At 43.5% G+C, this 15,817-nt stretch overlaps 1 protein-coding gene across 3 annotated transcripts in view; it reads right to left on the reverse strand.

Annotated features, from left to right (window-relative positions):
* LOC119915600 (zinc finger MIZ domain-containing protein 1-like) overlaps positions 1–15,817 on the reverse strand; it is a 113,364-nt gene that overhangs the window by 3,551 nt on the left and 93,996 nt on the right. For 2 of the 3 annotated variants that reach the window (XM_038735202.1, XM_038735203.1), the window contains 17 exons: positions 8,798–8,933; positions 7,972–8,086; positions 7,196–7,413; positions 6,818–7,049; positions 6,137–6,412; positions 5,865–6,047; positions 5,677–5,754; positions 5,403–5,571; positions 5,176–5,317; positions 2,396–2,606; positions 2,040–2,145; positions 1,779–1,939; positions 1,601–1,668; positions 1,418–1,486; positions 1,076–1,320; positions 787–950; positions 82–360 (listed from right to left, as the gene is read on the reverse strand). In XM_038735202.1, coding sequence (XP_038591130.1) covers positions 82–360; positions 787–950; positions 1,076–1,320; positions 1,418–1,486; positions 1,601–1,668; positions 1,779–1,939; positions 2,040–2,145; positions 2,396–2,606; positions 5,176–5,317; positions 5,403–5,571; positions 5,677–5,754; positions 5,865–6,047; positions 6,137–6,412; positions 6,818–7,049; positions 7,196–7,413; positions 7,972–8,086; positions 8,798–8,933 — 2,852 coding nt within the window. The remainder of the gene's footprint in view (positions 1–81; positions 361–786; positions 951–1,075; positions 1,321–1,417; positions 1,487–1,600; positions 1,669–1,778; positions 1,940–2,039; positions 2,146–2,395; positions 2,607–5,175; positions 5,318–5,402; positions 5,572–5,676; positions 5,755–5,864; positions 6,048–6,136; positions 6,413–6,817; positions 7,050–7,195; positions 7,414–7,971; positions 8,087–8,797; positions 8,934–15,817) is intronic. The other variant, XM_038735204.1, reaches the window with a different exon arrangement.

Genomic DNA, 15,817 nt, shown 5'->3' on the forward strand with positions numbered 1-15,817 from the left:
AATGTGGTTGGGCATTCAAATGAACGCAGGTAATTTACGACTGGACTGGACTGAATATTTCCGCTGTATATCACGACTCACGTCTAAAGATGGCTCAGGCATGTCCGACCCTGTTTGGCTGTCCAAACTGCTGGAGGGGTTGAAGGCCAGGTCACCGTGGGGATGGTTGTTGGGGCCGGGCTGCTGTTGCTGCTGTTGTTGCTGCTGCTGCTGTTGCTGAGGAGGCAGCGCTTGTCGTGACGGCTGAGGAGGCCCGCTGTGGTGTAGCTGTTGCCCTGATTGGCTCCCAGGGTGTGGAGACGCATGTAAGCTCTGCTGCAATGGACCATGCGACTGGTCATTGCTGGCAGAGTGAGGTATCTGTAGGGAAAAAATAATCAGGTTAGGGTTATAACTAATCGTTATTTTTGATTAATGGCTTAATAATTTAATCTAAAACCTGTGAGACAAAAATGTTAATTTGGTTGTGTTACAGTTGCAGGTAGGTAGATTTTGTTACCTTTGTTTGAACAGAGTCAGGCTAGCTCCTAGTCTTTGTGTTATGCAAACCAGCTGCAGCTATATTTTTTTCATTCAGATATGAGAGCGGTACCAGTCTTCTCGCCATACTCTCGCCATACTCTCGCCATATATTGAATTTATTTTTCTGGTGGTCATATTGGAGCAGAATGTGTATGTCTCCTTATATCCATAAAATCTTATCTTTTAGGGTTGTTTTCTATGGTACATGTTTCTAACAGAAACAAAGAGGCTGAGATCGGTAAACTAAATGGTGGACCAACTTACAGAGTCAGGCATGTTGTGGGAGAGTGGCTTGTCTTGGGTCATCAGGCTGTTGGGCATGTCAGGTGGATGAGACAACTGGGGACCGTGCATGAAATCATTCATCGACGTACCACCTGGAGTGACGTGAGGGAAGTCAAAGTTCCCGTGCCCCTGGAAACTGTTGCCTAGCACACAAAATAAAAAACAGTAAATGCATGTGGATGTACATTGTACAATGTACATTTCTTATTATTTTAAGCTACTTTAGTCATGTTGTTGATGTATACTTGTCTATATATTTGTATCTTACCTTGGCTGCCGTATTCACTGTTGTTGCCCCCTTGCTGAGAAGATAGCAATGGGTATGGTGATGGTCCGGGGCCGAGCTGAGCTATCATTTCCATCACATTAGGCATGATCATCTGGCTGGGACTCATCGTCTTAAACCTCTTGGCTAGTGGTCCATCTGGATCCTCCTTGATGTGGATATCAGATTTAATAGCCACTGGCCGCCAACTACATGTCGGGTCAATGGTCACCTCCTCAAACTCCGAGCTGGTGAAATACAGATGAAATCAATTGGTTAACATAAAGGGAACATTAAGAGAAATACATTATATGCATTATATATTTGGTTCTTGTCTCGGCTTACTTCTGAATGGCGTTCAAGATTCCCCACATGTACTGGTCCACTTCGAGTCCCTCTAACAACGCTGTTTTACTGAGGACAGAAGAGAGACGGAGCTTAAAAAGCTGAGAGAGACAACTATGTGGATTACACTCAAAACTATAGACAGGGCAAATACTGTTATGTATTTAAGCTGGATAAACTTACTTGCATACAGGACATCGCCATGTCCCCCTCTCACAGTTCAGTTGTAAATATGATTCTAAATCAAAACACTGCGAGAACAAAAACAACACATTTGTTATCCAGTAAAGTGTTTTAAAATTCTTCTTTGTTAAAGCATCAGAAATTTGACTCTCGGTTTGTTTATTGCTACAGTGCTGACCTGAACGTGTTTACAGTCGTGGCCTCTTGCTGGAAGCTGTATTCGCCGGAAGGTGATTGGACATTTGAGGGAAACCTTAATGGCCGTCTGCTCCACGCCATCCTCTCCATTGAGCGTTGCATTGCCCGATGATGCTGCTACGCTGCTAAAGTTCCTCTTAACTTTGATGCAGAAGGATTGAAATGCAGTGTGTAAGCAAGGACTCTGAGAACAATCAGGACGTTAGGGTGCAAAATGTGTTCTGTGTTCTTTTGCATATACCTTTGGTGATGCAATGCTCTGCAGGAAGAAGCCTCTTCTTCAGTAAGCCCTGGAGGACAGAGCGAACCGAGGGCCTGTGGACCAGCTGCAGCACAAATAAGTGCGACTGCGGGAAAAAACATCACTGTCACTATCAAAAACATCCTCATGTGGATTAGTTTAATGGTTTCTTTACTCTTTCAACAAAAAAAAGCCCTGACAGATCTTTTTTTAATTTTGTTTTAAAGTTTAGCATTAAATATCATCCGCAGGTAGATCTTTTTTTTATGGCTGACAATTATTCATCTGGCAACTACTTTTTGTATCTGGATTTGTGTAAACATCTTTTTATTAGTTCAGGAGATTTGGGTACTTACACAGCAGCAGGCAGTGACTGTGATCTGGATTGTGTTCCTTCCTGGTTGGCACACGTGTTTCAAGTGCAGGGGTTTGTGGGAGGTCTTATTGTCACCCCGCTCGATGGTCAGCGGTGTGGCGTTTACGCTGACTTGGACCGACGCCGGCCAGTTGGTGTTCATCTGACGGTCTTCGTGGTGGTAGCACTTGAACTGCAGCTCCAGGTCCGATCTGCACGGAGAAAAAACGTAAATTGATGAGTGTTACAGAGTGTTCTTTGGGACATAAAAGACGACAGCAGTCTGTTTTCACTAATCATGTCAATTGTTTCTGATGTAAAATAGGTCTTGGAAAAAGTTGTATCTGCCTGGGTTCATGGTGCTTGGTGGTAGATGATCCTACATCTATGCAGACAAACATTATGAATGCAGATGCTGTTATAATATATGTAATAATAAGAGCAAGAGTTCATTAAGCTGTTCATTCTACAGCATTTGGGATCTAATCTAGGATGTTTCATCCTTTCCAGCCTTCTAATCTATGACCACTAGTGATGGGAGGATACATTTAGGATGACATGATATCATGGTTTGGCAACAGAAAGTTTCCTCATTTCATGATTTTAATAAGCTCCAGACGTGAGAGTGATTTTTGCTTGAGAGGGGAGTAAACGGACTTACTAATAATAATCTAAATCACAGAAAATGAATGCATGAATGACCTTCTCCAAGTGAGTTGGGAATTTTGGTGATTTAATTTAAAAAAATATATATATAATTCTCAGCTGACAGTATGACTGCACAACCTTTTCAAACTGCTTGCCAAAGGTTAGGAGGAATTGAAGAATACCCATTTATTCTTGATTACTGGACTCTTTTGAGAAACTAAATTTCCCTCCTGACTGAAAATTAAATGATCAGAGAGACCAAAAAGACCTGGAACTGGAAGAATCTGGGAAACCAGGTCTCAATTCATGCAGACTGTTAAAAGGCAGGGATACCTTGGCTTTACACTGATATATAGTTGGTTGTCATCCACATAACTATGGATAGACACATTATGTTTTTCTTTTTCTCTCACAATTTTGAATGGACGATTATCTGTTGTTCTTCTCAGTGCAAGTTGCTTGTGCCGCAACAAGAATATGATCCCTCACTTCCCACCCATAATCTCAGCCAGTTGTATTTAATGGGGCTTATACAGTGTGTACTGTACACTCACCTAAAGGATTATTAGGAACACCTGTTCAATTTCTCATTAATGCAATTATCTAATCAACCAATCACATGGCAGTTGCTTCAATGCATTTAGGGGTGAGGTCCTGGTCAAGACAATCTCCTGAACTCCAAACTGAATGTCAGAATGGGAAAGAAAGGTGATTTAAGCAATTTTGAGCGTGGCACGGTTGTTGGTGCCAGACGGGCCGGTCTGAGTATTTCACAATCTGCTCAGTTACTGGGATTTTCACACACAACCATTTCTAGGGTTTACAAAGAATGGTGTGAAAAGGGAAAAACATCCAGTATGCGGCAGTCCTGTGGGCGAAATGCCTTGTTGATGCTAGAGGTCAGAGGAGAATGGGCCGACTGATTCAAGCTGATAGAAGAGCAACTTTGACTGAAATAACCACTCGTTACAACCGAGGTATGCAGCAAAGCATTTGTGAAGCCACAACACGCACAACCTTGAGGCGGATGGGCTACAACAGCAGAAGACCCCACCGGGTACCACTCATCTCCACTACAAATAGGAAAAAGAGGCTACAATTTGCAAGAGCTCAACAAAATTGGACAGTTGAAGACTGGAAAAATGTTGCCTGGTCTGATGAGTCTCTTTCTGTTGAGACATTCAGATGGTAGAGTCAAAATTTAGCGTAAACAGAATGAGAACATGGATCCATCATGCCTTGTTACCACTGTGCAGGCTGGTGGTGGTGGTGTAATGGTGTAGGGGATGTTTTCTTGGCACACTTTAGGCCCCTTAGTGCCAATTGGGCATCGTTTAAATGCCACGGACTACCTGAGCATTGTTTCTGACCATGTCCATCCCTTTATGGCCACCATGTACCCATCCTCTGATGGCTACTTCCAGCAGGATAATGCACTATGTCACAAAGCTCGAATCATTTCAAATTGGTTTCTTGAACATGACAATGAGTTCACTGTACTAAAATGGCCCCCACAGTCACCAGATCTCAACCCAATAGAGCATCTTTGGGATGTGGTGGAACGGGAGCTTCGTGCCCTGGATGTGCATCCCACAAATCTCCATCAACTGCAAGATGCTATCCTATCAATATGGGCCAACATTTCTAAAGAATGCTTTCAGCACCTTGTTGAATCAATGCCACGTAGAATTAAGGCAGTTCTGAAGGCGAAAGGGGGTCAAACACAGTATTAGTATGGTGTTCCTAATAATCCTTTAGGTGAGTGTATATGGATTGTTTTAACAAAGCTGGTCATGTCAATGGAAAAATAATACTGAGCCTAGATAAGTCAATAGCTAACATCCAGGAACTAAATCAGGCATTAAAAGTTATATTCAAATTTTCCACCAAATCTCAAGAACTGTAACCACTTTAACCACAGTTTAAGTTGTTTTCCTCCCTCTCCCTCCTTTTATCTCCACTTTCTCTCTTAATCCTGCTTTTTAGAGCAGTTGAGAAATCGTCAAATCTAATGTTGATTCTAGTGTTTTGGAAGAAGAAAGGACTGTATCATGAAGCTCTAACAGGAAATATAATATCTTGGAAGAATATCTAGAAATATACTGTACGTTGATTCAGTGCATGATGTCTTACCTCCACATGAGCGTCTGATGTACAGAGGGCCGTAAGTGGAAGACGTGGTTGCTGACTGCCAGGTTATGCTCTAGCCTAAAGGGCTCTAGGACTACCCCGTCTCGCACAGGGAAAGTCAGACGCAGCTCCTCGTTGTGGTTTGCTACATGGTTGAAGAAGAGCAATGGTCAGACTATTACAAACTTTTGTTTTACATTTCCTCATTGGACATTTTTTTAGTTACTGACCTGGAGGGGGAGGGAGTGCGGTGATATTTGGTTTGATGTCAGGAGGGAAGGGTGGCTTCACATCCTGGTTTGGTGACAGGTATGGAGGGATGTTACTTCCTGGGGTCATTGGAGGGGTGGGGTTGCCCGGCACTGGGGAGTGAGGGTAATTACCCACTGGTCTGGGCGGCTATATTGAAGACAATCGATTAGGAAATCAAATGTTTATGGGACTATAAACACAACAAGTGTGTGAACAAGTGATGAAACAAAATAGGTACAAAAATGGACTCACCCCATTCATATTACCCTGGCTGTACTGATATCCACTCCCGGAGAAGTTATTTGTTTGGCCATTAAAAGGTGGCTCTTGCTGTAATTTGATAAAACAGATTCAAAATGATTTGTTTCTCAAAATAAACCTCTATTTGTACCCAAAAGCAAACAATCTTCAAATTTGTAGTGAAAGCACTATAACTGCACCTTATAGTACTGGCCCATGGCACCGCTTGGAGGCGGGTATTGACCCTGCAGCTGCTGTCCTGGCATCCTCTGGCTGGGGTAGTTGGGGGACGGCAGTGGCCTAGAGGTGTTGGGTGTGGGGTACTGCCCCTGCTGGTTGGGGAACTGGTTGTTTGGTCCATACTGCTGCCCACCATAGTTTGGCTGTGGATGTAGTGAAGACAAATATATATTCAACATACAGCAAACAAGCTAAAACATGAAGCTAAACGTGTTGAAGTTACACTACTAACCTCCCCTGGGTACGGTCTTTTCATGCCCTGCATACCCATGCCCTGAGGCCGGGGTCCTGCATATCCTTGCTGTGGCATCCTTTGGCCATGGCCCCCGAAAGGCCCCATGCCTTGGCCCCTGGGCTGGTTCATTCCCATGGGGGGCCCGCTCATGTTTGATGCATTCATGCCGCTGCCCATGTTACCAGGGAGAGACGGAGGGCCGCGGGGTCCTGACTGGTTCATGAACTGGCTGTTGTACGCCTGGTTTGGTCCCATCTGGAAAGAGGAACTCATCTGGAAGACAAAATGGGTTCAATGAACCATCTCTGAGTTGACTGTCGATGTGGCAAATTTTGCTTATAAAAAGAGTCTATTAAAAATCACATAAAAATCTTTTAACAAACAGTTAAAAAATGTTCTAACCTTGAAAAAAATAGGTGTGCCTGTTAGCTTTTGTTATAGCTAAATGTGCTATTTGGCTTTGTTACAATTTCAGCTAATTATTCATCCTTAGTATTGATTTAGCCTTGATAAACAATAAGCCTCAATCCACGTCTCTCAGCTCCCTGTTCAATAACTATTGCTAATATTGAAAGGATAGTATTGAAAGGCAATGTCAGTCAGCATAAAACTCCCAAGTAGTATGTGATGTGCACAAAAATGCAATTATTTATTTTATGAACACAGATGTTAACACACAGGTGCTGTCAGTCGTTTGCCCTGTCCTACCGGTCCGTATTGGTTCATGTCCTTGTTCTGGGTTTCCTGCAGGGCAGCTACGGTTGCTGTGGCAGTGGCGGTTGCTGTGGCTGCAGCAGCAGCAACAGCGGCGGCAGCGGCAGCAGCGGCAGGCTGGGTAAAGTCTGAAGGAGGACGGGAGTGTGGAGGGATGCCCATTCCTCCAGGTCCAGCATTAGGCCCTCCAGGGTAACTATGACAAAGAACAACACAGTATTAGGAATAACCTCAGAACATCATTTTGAAGGAGTGTGATAATTTTAACTGACTGTCAAAACTACTTCTTTGGAAGCATTTTTAATCATTGCAATGACCAGTTCTCATCCACTGTCCACTTACTTGCCACCAAAGCCTCCTCCTCCGGGGTAGTTGGGCCGTCCATACATGCCCTGCTGCATGTAGCCCTGGTTGGAGTTGCCTTTGTTGGGGAATTGCTGCTGAGGGCCTGGGAACTGAGGAGAGTTCATCCCTGGATTGTTACCAGACATACCCGAGCCCATAGGGTTGCCCCCAGGGTTCATGGGATTGTTGTTGTTGGCCATGTGATTCCCCAACACCTGTTGGACATATAAAAAACAAAAATTAATCTGCTATTCAAATAAGGTATTAAAAAGAATTTGTTTTTGGTATTTGTACCAAAATCCAGGTATCATATCGGCACTAGTATTTTTACCAAAAAAAAATTACCGCTGTGTCACCATTATCAGAACATAGTATACTGTATCTGCTTTGCTGTTATGTTACATACAGAGTACACGTGTAAATGTTTGATGCTTTAACATTAAGTCAACAACAACAACCTCAAAATCAGAATACAGGTCTATGGGACTGCTGATTTCTCCCTAGTGAACAGAGAAAAGTGTGACCGCATTTAGCAATGCAACTGTAATTTTCATCATTACCTTGAAATTATAGTGGAATAACTGGATTTATTTAAAAAAATGATGACACTTACACACAACAACCTTGAAACTAGTCAAACTAGTAATTTTTTTCCCTTTAAAGAAAGTAATTACCAAACTCAAAAAAGCTTGTTTACATATTTGACATTGGTCCTATCAGATGCAGTCCACTCAGCCACACTTTTACTCTGTTGCACAGGTATGGGATCTCACCTGGCTCTGCGACGTGTTGGTCACGCCCCAGACGGTAGTCACCACAGACAACGAACCTGGAGGCTGATTGGTGTTCTGTTGCCAGGGAACTGAGTCGTAGGGAAAAGACCCATCTCTGCAGGTGTCAGACAAAAACACATCATGTAGGCAAAACAAAATGTGCCCATTGCACAAATATTTGCTGTGTACATTAGTACAGTCGTAGTAAATATCGTAAAAATTCAATCTAAAGCATGGTCTCAAATAAAAGCATGTCCCTTTAACTGTCTGGGTGTGGCTACATATTCTGACAAATAAACACAGGTCTCAATTAGAAGCCTCGTCTGTTTTTTCTAGAAGTTTATAGACGAAACAATGAGCACCTAAGTAATGTTCATTCAGATTTACCTGCATGGTAAAGGAATTAAAGCTGCCCCAATTAGCCTATCCAATATAGGCAGGGTGAGTTCAGTGATTTAAGCAAATAAAAGCCCAGGCTATTAATTGAAGTTTTACAATATTTTAGTATTTTCTGAATGATAGGGAAAGGCAAAGGTTTTATTACAAGGATTATAAAATAAAAGCATGTTCTTCCTCTTCAAAAGCAAAAGATTATTCATTTATTATTAGCACATGTAATTATTAACTTTTGTGTACCAGGGGTTTTGAGGTACTGTTTGTCCCTACTGACTGTGCTACAAGCAGTTTGTCGGGCAGTTTGTCTGGCCACTGATCCATAAGGAACACCGCGCTTCATGTGGAGAGGAAGGGCTTTCCCCAAGGGCCTGGTCTGTCTGTTTACATACCCAAGACACACACACACACACACAGCAGTATGAACACTGACCCGTGTGAGAGGCTGGGCTTCATGTTGCTCAAGGGGGGCTGCATGGGCACTTTTCCTGGAGGCTCGTTCTGCCTGTTCTTCTGGTGACGGAGGAGGAGGAGGCGTCCCAGCTCCTCACACCATGAGGACAGGAGAGCTGGAAAGAGAGAAGAGGAAGAGTCTATCAGGGCTGTTGCACTTCTGTGAGAAATAACTGCAGCACTGCAAAACCCTGCAAAAACTATTTATGTGAGAAGAGGTGGGCAGACGAAACAACAACTTCTCTTCAACAACAGAAGAGAACCTTCTGAGCAAACCTGGACATAAAATTGAAAAGTGATGGCCTGACTGACAAAATGATCCAATGCAACTATGCAACATGAAACATATTATAGGAAAAAATAAGAAATGTAACTGAAAACAAATTAAAAAACGTGAAAACTGAAACTTCTACTTTTTTAATAGTAGTTTGTTAGTTAGGTAATTGTTTAAGACATTTAATTAAATTTTTTTGGACATATAAGAACTTTTATTTTGCTTGTGGACTGATTTATGTTTAATGGGATTTAAGAATGTAAAATTAAGTATTTAACATATTCAGATGAGGAACAGGATTGCAGAGGTTACATGTATCACTTATATTTATGCAAGCAGCAAGATACACATTAGCTGCCCATGTCAGTCGCAGTAAGTAGTAAGTGATGGGAGTAGGAGACCTTCTCCCACTGAATCATAAAGAATAAAAGAACACAAATGTATTTGTTTGTACACTTTTGCAGATTGAGTGACTGATTCTTGCTCCATATCATCCTTCTTTTATATTGTTATTTGCTACATTAATGATTCTTTTTCCATCATTTTTTGATGTCTTTCAAACCTGATTGTGGGATCCACTCATATGCACTGTCACTCTCTTTAGGCTAGTATTCACCATTAGTTAAGTCTCTACTATGTAAAGCCATGTCTGTCTGTTCTGTCTGTCCATTTTCAGTGCATACAGGGGAATTTGTTAGCAATAGATTTGACTAAATCAACAAAAACCCAAATTATATCCTACACAAAGCATGGCTTTACCCATATTTTAACATGAAAAATAAATGCCAAAAACCTGCAAAAAGGCTTTACTGCACAGATAAATAAAAAAATAGACTAATTTTGAGAAGTATTTTGCACACTGTAGAAAACCTCTCTTACAGTAGGAAACAAAAGGAGGCACCTTCATGCTGCGATATAAAAGATCCGCTTCAATCCAGCATGTCACTGCAGCTCTCAGCCACTAGGGTTCACTCTGAGCCTGCACATGGACTCCAGCCCTTCCCTCTCCACCTTCCTACCTACCGCTTGGTTAGGTGGCTACCACAGAGCGCATTTGATCGAGTCATATGCTTTTCATCTGCAGTGCATGTTTTTGTACTGTGCCAACTACAAAAGACTCACTTTTCCCTTTTCTCTCTCTCTCCCTTCCCCTTGCCTCCTTCTAGCCTCTCTGTGAGCCGTCAGAGGAGAAAGGGAATGTGGATTCAATCAAAGAGCAGGGCAGCCACCTCCTCTTATGATTCACCGCACTTCTGGGCTGACTGAGGAGCGAGGGAGGGGCAGGCGGGCGGGCGGGTGAAACAGAGTGCTTGGTGATTTCAGCTGCAGTTCGCGAAAAAAGCCACGTCAATATGACAGCAGACAGTGCAGGCTGTCCTTGCAGGCAGATCCACCCTGCTGCCACATGCAAGGACGGGCCACCAAGCACATATTACACAGAGAGGGGGAGAGAAAGGGACAGAAAGAGAGAGACAGACAGAAAGAGATGAGTGAGTCAGTGAGAGAGGAAACATCAGGCTAATGGGGCTGATGGAATAGTGAAACAAACAAAAGCTTCTGACTCCCATCACAAACATGGCAACCTAGAGATTTGACCACACATGAGTGCTTGCAAACAGAGCCTACTGACACACACGCACATACTCACATACTCACAAACACGTAAAGGAAAGACACCACACTGGCTTACATTAACACACACACACACTTAGGTAAAATAAATAGGACACGAGATGTCCTCTGAGTGCGCCGGATTTCCGAGGACAGAACAGAATTTCAGCGTCGACACACATACACACACCTTCTTCTCTCAAAGCATCCCACCCCAAAAGGCACCTCCTCTCCTTTCATTTGAACACTGAGCACACCAGCCTCGCACTGTGTAAAGATGAGGGCTGGAATACAAAAGACATGTACAGATGGTGCCAGCAGTCTCCCTCCCCTCCCTCCCACTTCTTTAAAAGCAGCACGGGGCTCAGGCGCAGAGGCAGCTGGGTTTTTCCTCCTTCCCACCAGCTCATGCTCCCTCTCTTTTTTCCCCCCTCTCTCCCCCCTCCTCCGGTTCTTGGCAAGGCAGGTGCCAGGAGACGGGCTGTGCTGTTCCTCCAGAGGATTGATCCACGGCTGTGCTTTGGTTGACAGAATAAGTCTCTCAGGTGCTCTCCTCCTAAAAACATCACACTGGCAGGTAGATGCACAGATTTGTAGGTTAGTTTTAATTAATTACAACCGGGTCCAAGCACAGCTAGGAGTTTCACATCTATGTTAGAACGTCCTCCTGTGTTTCAACAGCGCCGTTCTTCTCCCCAGACCCCCTTCTGATGGAGAGAGTTTTCAATTCAAGGGCCTGGCGACCAGCCAGCATGTTACAGCTCAATTAGGTCCCATTATTCGCTTCCAACAAGGGGTAACTTGCACTTCTTCTATGTTGATAAACATGTCTCCACAATTTATCCCCTAACTGTGCCACCATGAGGCTGTCTGGCTAAGGGGACGGTCTCTTCGTTTCACACCGAGACCGGCATCAACAGCCGCAGGACAAAAACAGCAGCATTGAGCCAAGCAGAAAAAAAATGACAATGCATATCTAAGAGAAAGAGAGAAAAAGAGAAGAGGGAGGGAAGCTCCAGTGCGGCCACTTAAATAGGAATTATTCTACCCCGGCATTAAATAAAGGGCTTATCACCACACAAAATTACCACCTCCATTGAGCACCAACCTGTTTAAAAGGAGAGGCACTCTGTCATTGACTCTGAGGATAAACTTCAGGTTTCACATGACAGGAAGAGGAACAGCCAACCAGTTCTCCTCACAGCCTCTCTCTCCTCCTCCTCCTCCCTCACCCAAGCATCTCTCAGGACAGTGCGGATGATGAACACAAAAGGATTACTGTTTTTCTTCTCATCTCCTCCCACAGACGGCCCTTCAATAGGCTCATCTGTTTCCCTCACTGAGAAGAGCCAGAACTGGAGATAACCGTCTTATGGGTAGCTCTTCAAAATCACTGTTCTGGAGTGAATCAAACCACCGTTTGGTGCTACAGAGAATCCTTTTGCTCTGTTTACATTGGTCTCCCTGGTGGTAATGGGTCTCTGTCTTCCATAAGGAGAGGAGCCTATCCTGTTTGCCTTGTAGATAGTCCCAGGGGCCTGGCTGAGTCTGAGTCGTATTGATATTCTGGTGCTCAGCTGTGCAGCCTGATGGTCAGCCACGGCAAAGGGCGGTAAACGCATCTGCTGGGGCTAGATGGGTGGTTCAGTAGCTGGGCCTGCAGCTCCCAGCTTCACACTCTGTCATAAAGCCCCAGGGAGGCATGACAAATGACGTGGACTGCATCCCTGACAGTTGTTCAATGCTCTTTCCAATGATAATGCTCCCCCCACCCCACCGTTCACCACACTCATACAGACAGGAGGCAGAGAGTTAAAATGTGCTGATCACTTACCTGTAGTGAGGGATAAATCACTACAGGTATATATATATAAGGATTTTTGTCTATACCCCAATACAATTGAAGTGAAAAGAACTTTATTTGTGCTGCTCAAATTTATTTACATTTTAAAGAGGAGACATTTCAGAAACTCTTCTAATTCATGTTGCTGTTACATAACAGTTTCCAATGGAGTTATACGCATAGCTACTGTACAACATAGCTTACGTGCACCTCCTCAAAAATATAACTACGCGTCAAGGGCTATGGTAGCCACGGATATACCACATGGGGACTGCAAGAACTGTGACTGGTCAGTTTGGGCTACTTGTGTTTTCTAGTTTATAATGCATGTAGAGATAGTTAAGAGTGAATACAACGAGATCCAAATTGAAAACACGCTCAGGATTCTTCTCCATTTCAGTAACACGTCATTTAATATTCATTCCTCTGCCACACTCCACAATATCACTCGTATCACAAAAGTAACTGAAATAATGTTAACACACTTCCTGAGGCTACTGTCTACTGTTGCAATGGACGTTGAGCTATGAAATGTGTGCTTTAGGTATCAACGGTGAGATTCCCGTTATCCCCTTGCATCAACTATAAATCCATTTTACCAAAGAAACAGTGTCTATAACTACTGTTGGCAGCATGTTCTGTAGATTCTCCAAAGTAAGGGGGACACTGTTTCAAGAAAGACATGTCCATTTTTCAATACTCTAAAAGGTAATTCAAGTTCCATTCACCTCCGCTGTATTAGGGTATTAGGGTGGAGGCAGCAATAAATGTGTTTTTGTATCTTAGGTTGAACAAGAATCAAATGCAACCAAACCATGATGAATAGTGACAACCACCCTTGGGAGAGGATAACCCTAAAAACATGACAGGGAGGTAGGGGAGGCAGCAGGTAAGGCAGATGCCAAGAGCTCCTATGATCCTTGTCCTTCTCTCCCTCCCTCCTCCCTGATCTGCATCTAATAGACACCTGCTCCCTTGTCAACCGTGGACTCCCACCTGGCATCGTCCCACATGGCTTTCTCACTAACGTCCAGTACAAACATACAGTACACATGCAGTCATCACATCACACTCACACATTATTGGCGGCACATCCTCGCTTATTCCCACACTAACTGTAAAAATGAAGTCCAGTGTTTTGCTGTAAACCTGTCGGAAAGATTCACAACCCCCCAAATGGCTTGTTTGAAGACATTTAGCCAGAAGGGCTGAAAGGAGAACAAAGACCATGAGCAAACTAACAAGAACGGCTCTAGTGGGCTGCACTCTTTAGTTTCTGAGGGAGCTCTATTCACATTCTCTTCCTCCCTCCTCTCTCCCCCTCTCTCTGCCCAGAAAGGTTTGAATGGACACAAGCCTCCTGCAGGCCAAAGTCAATTAAAATAAGAGAGAGTCTAGGGAGCCTTAGTATCCCTGGTTACTGAAAGCACCTAAGAGGCAATGCAATTGCCATGTTTAGATTTAGCCAAAGAATTCCTCGCTTATGTGCCTCATGTAGGCTTCCCAGAGCTGTAAAATTCTGGCATTTACCTCATAATATATGGAAAACTTTATGAATAACAGGTTGCTATGACATTGCTTACGAAGGCCCATTTGGGGCCAAACTATCCAGCGTAAACTACTGTCTGGATCGTAAATCATGTCCCACTCTGCTATGTGGCTCTCCGACACCACAGAGCCATGGATGCCCGCCTGGCAGCAATCAACCCTCTCTTTGTCTCGTCACAGACGCCACAAATTATTCATTGATGCCAATTTGACAATGAAATGGAAGCGACTTGTCAATCATGCAGACTTTTAAGAAGCAGGTATAACAGGTATAACAGGTTACGGACCTGTCAATCCATGACAGACCAGAACTGTGCCTACTTGTTCATCCATGTGTGGGGATAATTAGATCGAAGCTCACAGGTGTGCTGCCTTCAACACTTGGTACACATTTTACCTCTCCGGTCACCCTCTCAACTCCAGCACTTCGGCACGGAAGCAAATGCAAACTGGTGTAAAACTAAGTCTGTAAACTGACTTCATTAGCTCAGTCACTAAGGTTTTAAAGTTGGGCGGGTCATTTCGTGAAATATTTCATGGTGAATGGTGTTTTCGGGAAGCTGATGGAGTGGGAAGGATGTGTGAAGTGGGAACATGTGAATGTCATGGATGCCATGTGGCATCAAAATGTGACATTTTTCCCCTGAGATCCCTTAAACATATGCAGTTAAGCAGCTATTTCATTAGGTGAAAATGAGCTGAAAGACAAATAAAAATAAAATTACAATGAAAGTGAGTGTTTAGCAGTGGACAAGTATGGGGAAACAGCTACATATTGTGGATTGAAAGTATCAGCGCCAACAGTTATAAAACAGCCCGTCTATCTAGGCCAGACAACTGCCTCCTGTCTGCACCTCATCTTTGTCTGCTGCTTTTTTTTCTTGCATTATTTCCTCTGCCGCTCTCTCTCTCTCTCTCTCTCTGGAAAGTCAGTGATGTTGGAGTCTTGTCAATGAGTACTTAGGCCCGTTGCCTCACGGGGAGCCAGACTTGCTGGCTAGGTTTTATGGCCCATTTCAGAGCTGCCCCAGCTTAAATACAGCCTCCTGCTGGCCACATGGCCACAATGTCGTGCCATGTCCATCCGGCGAGAAGAACGGGGGAAAGGGGCGGGGGAAAGGGGCACCTTGGACTTGCGCCAAAAAGGTTTACAGAGGCCACAAGCATATGTGGCCATTTGGAGGCAAGCGGCACAAGGAGAAAAAGAAAATGCTACGGATTTGGTGTTTCTGGGTTCCTGTTTTGACATCCTGCCGTCTTTTGTTGCAAAATTAAAAAGCACTAAATACTGCATTACTTCTGCTGTCTTAATAACTTCAGCTTTACAATGCCCAGCTAACCACTTTGTTATGCAAACTTCTGTCTATGTACATGCACGCAAATGTAGTAAATCTAAATCAAAATCAAAAATGTCAAAGAAAAAGAAATGTATCCTCAAATAGCATGTCTGTTCACAGATTAGAGATAAAGATTATACTGTATATCTTTAAATAAATCCACATGGCACTAAATGAATACCAACTGGAACAAGATACAATATACGCCACAACCTCAAGAGGATTTATGCAGATTTCATCGCTCTGACTGACATTTCTTGGTCGTGGTTACACAGGAACCAAACATTCGCCTTTGCAGGCCAGTATGTTTTAAAAGATAATCTCTCTAGGCACATGCAACAAATCTCTTCATTAAAAACAGGGCACACCATTTAGGTTTACTGTAAA

This window comes from Micropterus salmoides, unplaced genomic scaffold (assembly GCF_014851395.1).
Source record: "Micropterus salmoides isolate LMB-PRFRI ecotype aquatic unplaced genomic scaffold, ASM1485139v1 Ms_hic_scaffold_21, whole genome shotgun sequence".
NCBI classification, from domain to species: Eukaryota; Metazoa; Chordata; class Actinopteri; order Centrarchiformes; family Centrarchidae; genus Micropterus; species Micropterus salmoides.